The 13,923-nt window shown below is 33.2% G+C and overlaps 1 protein-coding gene across 1 annotated transcript; it reads left to right on the top strand.

Annotated features, from left to right (window-relative positions):
• The first annotated feature begins 1,354 nt into the window (after positions 1 to 1,354).
• LOC110418534 (SAP domain-containing protein) lies at positions 1,355 to 6,170 on the top strand. Its single transcript, XM_021431283.2, has 6 exons — positions 1,355 to 1,636; positions 3,245 to 3,290; positions 4,300 to 4,420; positions 4,716 to 4,786; positions 5,518 to 5,621; positions 5,853 to 6,170. The coding sequence occupies exons 1-6, from the start codon at positions 1,517 to 1,519 to the stop codon at positions 5,907 to 5,909; spliced, it is 519 nt and encodes a 172-aa protein (XP_021286958.1). The 5' UTR covers positions 1,355 to 1,516; the 3' UTR covers positions 5,910 to 6,170.
• Positions 6,171 to 13,923: the final 7,753 nt, after the last annotated feature.

Genomic DNA, 13,923 nt, shown 5'->3' with positions numbered 1-13,923 from the left:
TTTTTAAAAATAGCTTATTTTTTAGGGATAAAACAAATCATCCCATTATATTTTTCATTTTTAAAAAACAATTAAAAATAAAACTTTAGGACGATATGTCTAAACTTGTATTCATCATCTTATTGTATTGACATAAGAATAAAATGACAAATTGAATTCAAAAATTGTTTTGTAAGTTTACCAATTCAAATAACAAAATTTGAATTTATTAAATACAGTTTCCTTTGGTTTCTTATATGGAAAGAAACAATCCTAGAAATTGGGTTGAATATTAACTTTTTCTTTTACAAATAGAAATAATGGAAAGATTTCCAAATACATCTTGATGCCATAGCAAAGAAACTGAAGTGGCTTCCATAAGGGAGTTGGATCTTAAATAATTTGTGATGACTTTCAAAGTTAGAGAGACAACTCAATTTTTTTTTCAAGGTTGTTTCCATGTTTTAAAAATATAAATAGTTGAAATTTATGTGATAGTTACTAACTTCTTATTAATAAAAAGGATGATTTTGATAAAAACTCTTATGGACCAAAGAGACTTAGGATTTTTTTTTAGATAATATTTAAAAAGAATTAAATTATTTAAAAATTAAAATAATTATTTATTTTTTTATTGTATTTAATTGAGTCATTATGCTTTTATTTTAAACTAAATAGATTCTTATAATTAGCATTTGACTAATTATTATTTATCATTTTTATATTATATGGTATTTATGTATGTTATAATAAATGATAACTTGATATGTTTATGTGACATGATGATATTATTATATAACATTTTTACCTTTTAAATTAATATCATATAGATATAAAATGATAATGAACGTTTCAATTAAAGATATAAGAGTTTATTTAACCCTTTACAATGTTTGATTGAACTCAATAGAAAATAAAAATTTATTTAAATTTATTTAAAATAATTCAAAAATTTTTTAAAGCATTATATTTTTTTATTCAAAATTATTCTAAACATAGTTATCCTCAAACCCTAATCTCCTAAAAAATTAAAAATACTTAGTTGTTTTGATATTAAAAATATATAAATTACTTTAGAGTATTTGACTTATTAATTATTAAATATTTTTTAAAAAATAAGATTTGAATCTATTTTCTTACAAAAAAAAATCTAACAACATTACTTATTTTTAAAACACGTTGGTGCTCTGTTTGGTTGAATTCACTTTCAGCATCAATTATTTTTCGGTTTTCTCTTTCCAGTTCTGAAAAAACAAACAGAGCACAAAACTATCGGCAAAAGCTACATTATTACAGCACAAAAAAAAAAAAAGAAAAAAGAAAAACCCGTGTATATAGCGGGAAAAAATATAGTAGCAGATGAGGGGTACGGTGTTGCAACGTTCACCAAAAAGGGTCTACAACCATTCACACCGCAACTCTTTTTCTCTTGACTCCTTCCCCTCACTTCCATTTTCACCTTCTTTCCTTCATTCTCTCTCTCTCTCAAAAAAAAAAAAAAAAACCTTTGGGAGCGAGGGTTTTTGTTTCAAAGCCCATGGAGGGCTCGTCTTCTCAGCCCTTTGATCATGATCAAACACCTTCTGGCGCTTCCAAGTTCCTCTGCAACCTTCCCTCTCGTGGCCACCTCTCTTCAACCGTCATTTCCTCCAATCTGGTTTTTCTTCTTTTTTTACCGTCCCCCCATTTTTTTCACTCCCTTATTTAATTAATTTGTTTTCTTTTTAATTCTCTATTGGTATATCTGTTTCTTCATTTTTGTGCTTTAGTCCCCAATAAAATGCGACAAGTGAAAGTAGTGAAATTGTTTGGTAAAGTAAATTAGTTTTACTGTATTCAGCCTAAAACAAGGGTTGGGATTAGCTTAGGAGAATAATCTTAAAGTGGGATCGTATGATTTTCGCAGCGAAAGGAGATAGTTTAGGGTTCTAAGTCGACGCTTTAGGCTATGTCGAATTTATGGCATTTTAATTACTGTGTTCATTGATGAATGGTTCCCCTCCTAAATGTGAGTAAGTTTGATGTTTAATTGGTGATTACCTAGGGTTAACGGTGGAGCATTTGACATTGAAATTAGAGAGCAAATTGTTATTTTAGCTAAGGAAAATCTTTATTAGTGAAATACACTCTTTTTTTTTTTTATATTGGGTCAAGATTTGTTTATAGAGATGTGTTTTAAATGAGGATCTCTTAGGAAGAACCATTTTTGTTTTCCTTAGGAAAATTCTTTTAGGGCGTCTTCATTTCAACTTGAGATAATTTCCTGTGATTTTAGGGTACTAGACACATGAACCAACCAATATAAAACAATGTCATTGTCGTCTTTGCCTGTTTAGCGTTCCTATTCTAAACATGTCTCCATTTGCGCAGATGCGTTTGATACAGCATAACCTTTATCCTTGCACTGTCTGATTGTTCCTTTCATATGTTAAGTAGTAAGGGTTTATGAGACAGCTGGTTAGACCCCAGGATTCTTATGCTTTACAGTGGTTTTGGGATTTTGGACATGTTATCTTTCTTTTTGAATGTCCAGTGCTCTACTTTTCAAGCTAGAGCAATTTCCCCAAGTGTTCTGTTCTTCAATGGGGTCAAGAAACTTCTCAAGTAACAGCTTTTTGTTACCTCTCTGTATCACCATACCTTTTGCGTTTCCAATTACTGTTAACTGTATCTTGTCACACTAAGATTTTACATTACGAGGATTCTGGAAGATTGTAAGACAATTGAGCTCCCTGCCCATTTGGCTTCTTCTGTCTCCCCTGCTTTTATTTTACTTGTTAAGATGAACATCCTAGTTTATGATTCCAGCCTCTTGGGCAGCTACGTTTCTGGAACCTCTTTAAGTAATCCATGCTATTTCTTTCAAGGAGTCTCCCTGAAACACATAAAAAAGTAAAACCTGTTCCCAGTTTCATTTATATAGTATGCCTTTCAAATGGAAACAAGTGAAGAAGAGTTTCTTATTTGGTTAAATTAATGATTCAGCTCGGGAAGGCTTCTTAAAGGATACTTGTTTGGTGGCTATCTAGCTTGAATTATTGCAATAACTAGTTTCTTTCATGGAATGCATCATTGGATCTTTCTAACAAATATTGTCCTTTTCATTTAATTGTTAATATTTCTCGCCCAAATTGTTATCTGCTTTTATATTTTAAACTGATTATCCTTTTACTCCTCTGGACTTTTTTTTTGAAAAAGTTAGATGCTTGTTCCGAGAGCCTGTCATTATGTAAAATGATGTTGCTTACATTGCAAAATTTTGCAGGGGGGAATGCGAATTTACATTTGTGAGCACAACACAACTCCGCCAGGTTTCTGTAAATTCAGCTTACTAAGGCTTTGCTATATGTTTTGAGAGTTTTCCCATTACTTTTGTTTAATTTAACTTTGTAGTGGCACTAGCCCTCAAAATCTCTGCTTTTGCACAATGAGAATCATTTATCATTGTTGTTAATGCTATTATTTCTATATTTAATGCATAGGATCTTAAGTGTACTTTAATATTTCCGTATTAAAAAATGGTAGTCTAAAATTCTGACTTTTTCAGTAAAGGACTTCAAAATAAATGTGTGCAACCTGTTTGGGAGGAATCTCTAGGTAGCCGTCTGCCAACTAGTGCATTCTAGTTTTTGTGAAAGAGGCTTAGACCGTTATTGCTCTTTGATTGGAATCTCATTATTGAAGAAACAATTCTTAAGACTTACTATTCTTAATTGCATTTTGGTACCTGGTTTGCCACATTGTCATTGGTTCGTTTTCTTTGTTTGACTAAATTAAAATTATAATCAATGTGTACTTTTGAAGCTTACCTATTTTATGAAAATATTAACAGAAAGTGATTGAAAAAATTCATTGAAAACTTCAGGTCTGAAACTCACCAAAACAGTTTATTTATGTGACTCCTTTGTATGGGAGCTTAACATTCTCAATGCTAAGTATATGCAGATTTTATATTCTTTCAGAAATATCTTAAGGAAATATGATGCCCTATATCTATATTTCTTCCTAGCTGTAACTTAGTTACATATTTATAATTGTATAAACATATCATCAGTGTTGTATGGTGATTTAAATTTTTCTATGTTGATTTGATCGCTATGTTATGTGTTGTTGGTTCCATGTTTTATACATAAATGCAAGAAGTAGAGTAAACACCCAAAACTATGTTATAGTCCTCTTGGGTATAATTTGAATATGCATGCTTTTTTCTGCTTTTTATCTTGTGGAATCCCCAGAAGATGGGCAGTCATGCAAGAACATAGTTTTGAGATTTGTTCATACTCACAAGCTAGATAATCTTTCTCTCCCTTGTACGTCCAGAGAGCCAGCTCATAAAGACAAATCAACAAAACATACTTATTAGATCGCTCATGCTCAATAACAAGAAGGGTGATTCCAGTTCAAAGGATGTGAAAGTTTTAGCTGAGGGTCCTAGAAAGAGGTATTGATTTTATCTTTCTTGGGTGAATGATATTTAACTTGTCTTGTTACATTATTGTGTATAATTCTGTTAATGGTCTTATGAAGTTATGATTCTTTTTAACCCTCCTTTTGGGTTCAGGATGTAAGCATGCTTCTGTAGCTTAGTTCAGCCTGCTGTTTGTAGCAGATTGTATGGATTACATGATGTACTATTGCATTCCTGTAGATATCTAGAGCAAAAGATATGTTATTACTTGTCATCATACTTGATGTCTAGGCTAGATTGTTTGATGCCTGCCAATTTTTTCCGCCAGGGCTGCTGAAAGAGTCATGGATAGTAGGGCTTCAGCAAAGAAAGCCAATACACAAAGTGGTTCTCGACCGGGTTAGTCAATAGATGTTTCATACTAGTACTTATGTGTGTATCTACATGCATGGGGTCAACATTGTCAAGAAACTAGAATGTCACCATGGTCATTTATAGCTGGTATTTTACTTTACATGTTAAAAGCTCATCTATAGTACAATTCAGTCTCTAGATTAAACAATAATTGTTGTACAGAATGGTTATTTAATACTGATGCAGTATTTTAGGAGTAGCTCCATTCTGTTTTACATGTTTTATGTCAGTCTTGGCCTATCTGTTGGTCCTTCAGGCTCTCGATTTAAAACTTTAATTCTCTCACAATATTGTTGATCACCTCGGTAGGGGTTGAATCTTTCACTTTGCATATTGCTTATCCATACAGACCTATTAGATTGAGACGGATATGGAAAATGTCTTTAATTAGAAGGAAATATACAATATATGACACTGAGATCTTGGATTTACATTTGGATGGGTATAGTTAGACTGTTAGAGATTTCAAATGTTTCTTTTTTCTTCTGATTGATTTCTAGTGATGAGTTTGCATAATTTAGTTAGCAACTTGGTATGTAATATTGTAGCAATTCCATTTTCAGAAAACCACCCTATTGACCTGTAGCATCAGTATGAAATTTTTCTGCTGAAATTCTGTCTCGATTATTCCTTGTTTAGTGCAATGATCTTGTTATTCTCAATATTATTAGTTGTATTATTATGTTGAGTTCCCCTAACAACTTAAAAACTTGCAGAGGGATCAAGCAGTCGTGCGACTGAGAAGGATTACCATAGTTTGACTGTAGAGAGGCTTCGTGCCCTTCTCAAGGAAAAAGGACTTTCACCCAAAGGAAAGAAGGCATGTTCTTGTGAAAACTATCTTGGAAACTGTCTTGAAGTCTTCTTTTAATTTTAAGCTTTTGGATTGATTATGTTTAGTGGTCCAAGAATAGCGATTCATTCGCTTTATGGGTGCAATGCAACTACATTCTCAAGACTGTGATAAATGAGAGTGTCTACATCGATGCTTAAGCTAGTTACTGTTAAATTCTGGTTGTGTGCCCATCTAATGATGGATTGAACTGTGCAGGATGAGCTGATTGCTCGCTTGAAATGTGTAAATGGTGGACCTCAGAAATCGGATTGACGCAGCCAGAGATAAGAGAAGTAGTCTGCGGTCATGTTTTCTTTGGTGTATCTTAAGACGGTGGCCCCGGAAGGAAGAGTTGACTTAGAATAGTGCTTTTTGAAAACAATTAGAATGAACCAGAGACGGATCGATGGAGGAATAGGGCAGGGAGCTGCCTCCGCTGAAATCTAAAAACTTCTTTTCCTTTTTTTTTTTGTAATATTCTGTAATTACTATAAGTTTAAGAACTGGTTTAGTTTTGCTTTTATTGAGATTTAATTAGCATCCTACTTTAAATGGATTGGTGGTAATATTGCATGGCCAGTAACCTCTCTAGGAAAATAAATTTTGGTCATAAAACCAAATTAACGTAGGTAGAGTGTCTTCTTATCGAAATAATAAATTTCATGTAAATCATAAGAACGTGATGAAAATTCATTGTTCAATCAAATATAAAAATTTTGATAATTGGATATCATTTCAGGAAGCAGCAATTTTGATACCATAGGTGATGGGCCCATTAGATCTCAATGGCTCACACGGTGATGGTTAACATTGACAGGGCGTGAGAGAGATTTGTACCAGTTTAAGACCGTGCTCTGTCGGTGCCAGTCCCTGTCAAATCTTTACTTTGGCAAGTCAGTTAGAAATCAGGCTGCAACGATTGAGTGCCCACCACACGATGTGCTCGCACCATATTTAAAAAGATTGTTATGCTGGGTTAAGCTGCAAAGAAGCGGCTCTGGTTTGAAGTTTGACCTATGACTTTGATTATGAGAGATACGCGATCTACCGTATGGGTCCAGCATTCAGGCCTCATCACGAGTAGCTACTAACTTGTTGACAATTAAGTTTAACTGGGTCCATCTACGCTCCAAATTTAGGATGCAACTTTACTAATTTGTTTAGTAAAGATTTGAATCTTAGAATTAAACGTGTGCAAGTCACTAATTTGTTTTTAAAATATCTTTTTTTTTTGTCCTTTTTGGCCACTGAGTTTTAGATAAGGCAGTGTGGGTGTGGCACTTCATTGCATGCTTACCCCTGCCCTGCCGGGATGTATTAGAGAAATTTACTGGAGTTCGCCGTCAGTGACTTTTCTTTTTAAGGCGAATTAATTATATAGAGTATTGATATAGTACATCATCTGAATTCTTAGTTGTATGTATCACTATAATTTGGTATTTAATATTAAATATTAAGTATAAATAGCATTGGTGGGTCGGCAAAGGCATGCAAAGTTTTCATCAAATAAAGGAGTTTTACGTCGACTGCTTCAAGAGAGAATTCTCCATTTAGATAGCAGCTGCATTTCAAAACCCGCTGACTGGGATGACAGTGACCGCGCAGCTAAGATAATTGGCACATGGAATTGAAGTTGCAAGCATAAGGCTGGACAGGACAGAGTGGGTTAATCACGCCAAAGCTGTCCTTGCCCTAGGTGGGTGGGGGTGCCTACTGCCTAAGGCTTGGCTTGCTGCCCAATACTGGACGAAGACAGCTAGTGGACGGTGCACGGTTCCATCAATTAAGTCTTGCTCGGCCAAAACGAACCCAGGGCCCACCATCTGGCTACAGCACCAAGTATATATATATATATATATATATATATCTCAGCTTGGTGCTGGCAATGCGCATCCCCCAACCCAACCCTAGGTTTGGAGTTTACTGGTCCCTTGCAGCCGGCCAGGACGGCGCCGTAGTTATCTCATTTTATGTGGCAAATGATTGAATGAATGAGTATAGGGTCCTGACGATTATGTAAGGATAATGACAGGTGTTGGAATGTCTTTGGTCATAACGATTACGGCGACACCTTAAAACGTCCATATGTAACTTGGGTGACTTGGACACGTACTGCGCTGCGTAAGAACTTCCCCACGAGGTTTTAGTATTCTACAATGCAAAACTCATTAAAATTTCAAATATCCTACAACTACAAAGTTGACTGTCTCACTTCAAAGATTATAGTACTTTTATGTAATTATATATATATATATACTGTTTTTGTTTTTTTTTTGAATCAGATTAAGCCCATCTTAACTAAGAGGAATGCAAATCTTCTGTTCCGAATTGGATTGTTCTTTAACTTTGCGCTTCTCCATGAACAAGTAGTCATCAGTTAAAAACTCAAGTGGTATTTATCTTCTTTGTTATTCCCTGTTTTAGCAAACCCATAATGGACCCCATTGGAGAACTTAGATCCGAAAAAAACACAAAAGCCATCGTTGGGATTCTTGGCTAAAAAAGGGATCCAGTGGACAGCTAACTTGCCAATGGCCTTCGATTAGCGTGGTTTGTGATATGTTGGTGGGTATTGTTGGCATGATTTTATGTTTTGGCTGCTGTGTTGTAACCTGATGTAGTTATGTCTCGAGATAGTGTCATTATTCCAGTTTATGCAGTGCTTTGAGGATGGTAGGGTGTGAAGGCGAATCTGATTCTATTTCATGCTAAAGGAATGGAGGATGGTCTTTTTACTCATTGTGTTTCTCTTGTAGATTCTGTGTTTTTGACTCTTTTGCTATACAGGAATATTATGTCTGTGGGATGATTTTTGGGTGGGGTTTAAGCTCTTTGTTTTCATCCCAAGTGTAACCAAATTTTTTTATTTAGATATTTTATACGCAGATTATTAGCAATAAACTAAAAAGGAATTGATAAATATAATAAAGCAAGTGAAATATTAAAAAAGTTTGAAACGTGAGATCACTGTCTGTAAAGATAATTTTCACCCATTCAGAGTATAAAACTTAATGTAAAAGGACAGTAACAATTATTTTTCAAGATTCAACACACCCTTTTTTATAGTTTACACAAACTATTAAAAGATAGCAGGAATAACAAAAAAAATTTCTTACAAAAATAAAACCCAGCAAGAGAGGAAGGAAAATAGAGAAAGTTTCAAAAAAGATGAGAGGGTTGGTGTGTTTGTAAGTGAGGTAGGCAGGTTGTATTTATAGGCAAAGCAAAATGTTAACATTATAGAAAAATAGTATAAAATCAGCATAAAATCAATATAAAATCAAGATGTTGAGTCAAATAAAATATAACATTTAAGAAATATTCTAGACATTTAAGGTTAAGCAAGATAATAGGCAACGTCTCAAGAAATATTCTATACGTTTAAGACTAAGTTAGATAATAAGGAACGTTATAAAGATCAAGTCAGATAAAGTTAAAAGACTTATAGGACTAGGTCAGATAACAAACAAATATTCTGGACGTTTAAGACTAAGAGCCTATTTGGCCTAATTTTTTTTTTAACTTAAAAGCTATTATGAAGCTATTATGAAAAATAATAACATTTAAAATTAAGCTAAAACTATTTAATAAAATAAATTATATAAGCTCTAATTTCAATTAAAATTACCATAAGGTATTTATGTTATCTTTAATTACCTAATAAGTTACAACGTAATGTTTCAAGTTTATATATAATTTCAGATATTAAAATTAAAAAAATCAATAAAGAAACGAAATAACTCTTAAACTTGTATAATAGCAATAGTATTAGATTTTTATTGATCTAGCAAGCAATCAGACCATTATACTTCAATTCCAAAAAAAGAAAAGAAAAGAGGAAATGATGTATTTACATTAAAATCTTTTTTTTAAAAAAAAGAGAGAACATTTAAATAGTATCTAAATGCAGTTTTAAATTTTAGATATTTTTTCTCTTAATCTTTATAAGAACAAAAATATTTTGGATTTTGATATTTTGTTATTGGGTCTTTTGTTTTTTTTATTAGTTTTTGTAAAGAGAGGCAAAGGAAAGAGAGATCACGATTTATGTTAAAGAATAGTAATTTGCAGAGGAAAGGAGATGAGATGGAGATTGATTGAGATAGGGATATTTTCAAAAAAATTGATGTATTTTTTTTAAAAAAAAAAAGAGAAAAGAAAACTCCTCCATGAAGTTTCTTTTTAAGCTTTTTTTAAAAAAAGTTTGATCTTTAAAAAAAATTTATTTTTTAAGATTTTCTCAAAAATTATTTTTAACTCGGCTTTTTCTTTTAAGAGATAAATAAACTGAAAAAAAAAGTCAAGCCAAACAAACATTAAGTTAGATAACAGGCAACATTATGAAGACTAAGTCAGATAAGGTTAAAAGACTTATAGGTTGAGAAGTTATGTTTGACCTGACTTTTACTTTTAATAGATAGATAAGTTAAAAACAAACCAAGCCAAACATGTACTAAGTTAGATAGCAGGCAACATTATTAAGACTAAGTCAAATAAGGTTAAAAGAAATAAACACTAAGTCAAATAACAAGTAACATTATTAAGACTAAGCCAAATAAGGTTAAAAGACTTGTCACGGTGCACACAAATCCTTGTGAGGTATTGTTCGTTTTGGCTCACTAGCTGCATGGTTTTGTCCTACAAAAGGGACCTCATAAGTTGAAGGTGATGTGAACTCTTATATTCTCAAAATCACTCTAATACATAGTCAATGTGGAATTCATGGCTCCCCTTTAGGACCATGACATCCACACTTACTCCTCGTTGAGAGCTTTTTTTTTATGTGGACCCTTACTCCCCATTAGAGTTTTTCTTTAATGTGAGATTTTGTGGCTTGACCCATTGGGAGCATTATCTCAATAATGTGGGCTTCACGGTCATACAAGGACCGTGACATCCTCCCCCACCTCAACAAAGGTCAATGTCTTCAATAGCATATTGCTAGTACTCAAGGTTCACACTGATATCAATTGGCACGGTCCACACCAACCCTTATGAAGTATTATATTTTTTGGCCCACTGGTCTCACACTTTTGTCCCACAAAAGGTGGGACACAGGTTGACAGTTGTGCTAACTCTTATATTTTCAATACCACTTTAATACAAATCCAATGTAGGATTTATGGCTCTTCTCTTACATCCACTATTACTCCTCGTTGGGAGTTTTTCTTTGATGTGGGCCCTTACTCTCCATTCAAAGTTTTTCTTTGATGTGGGATTGTATAGCTCTACCTGCTAGAAGCATTATCTCAACAATGTGGGATTCACATCCACGCGAGGACCATAACATCCTCCCCCACCTCATTAAAGGTCTACTATCTTCAGTGGCACATTGCTAGTATTTAGAAGTTGAGAAGTCATATTTGACCTGACTTTTACTTTTAAGAAGTAGATAAGCTGAAAAAAATTAGACTAAACAAGCACTAAGTCAGATAACAAGCAACGTTATTAAGACTAAGTCAGATAAAGTTAAAAGACTTATAGGCTAAGAAAAAAAATTAAGCCAAGATACAAAAAAGCTCACTTAATGTGGGATTCACATCTACGCGAGGACCGTGACATTCTCCCCCACCTCATCAAAGGTCCATTGTCTTTAGTAGTATATTGCTAGTACTCAGAGGCTGAAAAGAAAAATTAAGCCAAGATACAAAAAAAACTCACTTAGACTTAGCCCACATGTATACTCGAGATAGGGTGAAAATTTGTATTTTCTTAAGGCTTGACCTAATCTCGTGTGACTGTGAGCCCACTTTTTTTTTCCTTGCTTGCAATAAATTCATAATGAGTTTTTATATATAAAGCACTCACATCTTTTGTACCTTGACAATGTGAGATGTTGAACTTTATAAAATACATTATTTTTTTATGGATTCAAGTAAGGAAGTTATGATAATTGCCTTGTATGGTTTATGTGGCTTTTACTTGGTTCAATCTAGTTCTCTCTGTGTCAAATATTGTGACTAATGGAGTTGCTTGAGACCTAGATATGAAGAGGATGCTCAAGTGCGGCTTTTTCTTTTCTTTTTCACCATTTTTAAGCTCTGTGCTATTCCACCATTACAGTAGTCTCTTCTGTAAATCAACCATTCCATTGATTTTGGCAAATTTGAAACCGAATAACATTGTTAGAACAGAGAACATCCAGAAAAAAAATGTGATCAATCCTGTCAAAACAATGGCACTATATGTACTTTCTTTCAATAATTGCGTTTCAAAAAACAAAACTTTGGAATTCTTGGGATTGTTCTTAGCTTTACTTTTGTCCATGCACAAGTGGTCTAATCCAAAACAATCTTCGGGATTCTTGAGATTGTTCTTAACTTCACTCTTGTCCATGACCAAGTCATCCTTGGTTAAGAACCTAGACGAGAACTAAAACTTGCTATTGTTTAAAGCTTCCGCCATGATGGAAGAAGAAGCAAAGAGAAAAGAAAGTATTGAGAAAAGAAAAAAAAAAGAAAGGAGTTGACGTGACGTTAATAAACTTTCATTTATTGGAAAAATGGCATAATTTTATGAAGGGGACAGAAAATGGGCCATCAATTCGGGGCAGATAATTTGCATTCCACTAAGACATATATTGCTAATACATGTCAAAAGTAAAGATAAAAAGGGTATAAGAAAACATCCCATCATTCCCCATGTATATAGTTGGCCGACTTGGACAGAAGCCGACCTCAGATTCAGACGATTGCCTTGTCTCTAGCATATTCCATTTGAGTTCACGTGTACTTTATATAGTTCAGAAGAACAGATAGATGGATAGCCCTTTTCTCTCACCCTCCTTAATTACCCTCTACCTTGGTATATAGTTTATATTTTATGGAAATGTTAATTTTATTATAAAAATTCCAAAATCAAATATATTAAAATCGATTAAAAACTGAATTATAAAGAAAAAAATAATAAAAAAAGGACAAGAGAATGCTAACAATTAATTCTGCTCTTTTTTTTTTGTGAATGTGTGGAGAAAATGTTCGGTGCAGCAGTTATGGGTGATTGACAGGGGCGCAGTGATGGCCGCATCAAAGGACGTCCGACTTGTTGGAAACAAAAACGTGCTTGCAAATTTTCACGTGGGGTTTCCAAATTTCGGCTCCAAGTTGTGGGCTGGCACTAACCATAGTTTCTCTTTCTTCTTATTTAATGAGGTTGCACACCTGACACCACTCATTTTATGCTATAGCTAATTTCCAGTATAAAATCCTTGTCAACAAAATAGTTTAAAATTCCGTTGTATTATTGTACATTTTCTACCGACCTCGACTGTTAAAATTGGAAGAATTAGGTTTCTTCTTTCTTTCTTTTTTTATTGCTTCTCTTGTCATTTTGAAACGACACGACATCTTAGACTTTGGAAACAAACCAAGCGTGAGGATCACAAAATGTGAATCACTGAGCAAAAAGATTACATATGAGTCAAAGATTTGGTAATTGCTACATCAGATGAGAATAATAAAACGTTGCAAAGGCTTTCCATTCTGAGCTAATCTGATTGATTGATTGATTGATTGATTTTGCCTAAGAATAGTTGTAAGCAATTTAGTCGCTATGGACTTGCATATTGGAAACGTGAATATTGTGCCTAGACCTAGAGCTGCTCATCTTTTAACAAACTCCATAAAAAGTCAAGAATTTTAAGCATATGTTAAAAGGAATCTGGAAATCTCAGTACACACTTCACTGACTCATTACTTTCACTGTTTTAAAGTCATGCGAGTAAAGTCCAACCTCGTATGTTGAAAACTGAAACATCTTTTTCTTTTCTTTTTGTACGCATATATATTTTTTGTTTCTCTCTTTCTTTCTCTGGACTGAATTACAGGATAGATTTGGCAGCTTCCTCTCTTTTAGGATTGATTTGATAGCACTAATCTTATATATAAATATTTTTTTTTTGTTTGAAGAAGGAGAGATTCCAAATGTTTTATTTGTACAAGTAATATCTGTACAGTGGTGTCAAAACTTTATTGGAGGAAAAGACTTGATCATTTCAAACATGATAAAGCTGAATTTTGAAATCGGTAAAGATATTTAGAATTTGATGTTTGGTTAATTTTTTTTTATAATTAGAGAAATGAAAATTTAAACTCTACTTTTTAAATAAAAAATTATGTTATAATTAATTAATTAATTATTTAAAGTGCTAATTTGATGTTTGGTGATTAAGCAAATAAAACAGCACCTTTTGAATTCTATGTAACCTTTCATGTATTTGAATCATGTTGTTTAAATTTGTAAACATTATACACTTAATCAAGGTATAAAGCCTTGTCCTATATATATA

Source organism: Theobroma umbraticum, unplaced genomic scaffold, assembly GCF_002168275.2.
Source record: "Theobroma umbraticum cultivar Fairchild unplaced genomic scaffold, ASM216827v3 scaffold_50.0, whole genome shotgun sequence".
Lineage (NCBI taxonomy): Eukaryota > Viridiplantae > Streptophyta > Magnoliopsida > Malvales > Malvaceae > Theobroma > Theobroma umbraticum.
This window is presented reverse-complemented; position numbering and strand designations above follow the sequence as displayed.

Bases quoted from the DNA above. Each gene is read 5' to 3' on its own strand.
- LOC110418534 (XM_021431283.2), top strand. From the start codon at position 1,517: ATGGAGGGCTCGTCTTCTCAGCCCTTTGATCATGATCAAACACCTTCT. The intron at 1,637-3,244 runs GTTTTTCTTCTT...AAAATTTTGCAG, and splicing joins CCGTCATTTCCTCCAATCTG to GGGGGAATGCGAATTTACAT. The intron at 3,291-4,299 runs GTTTCTGTAAAT...TTGTACGTCCAG, and splicing joins GCACAACACAACTCCGCCAG to AGAGCCAGCTCATAAAGACA.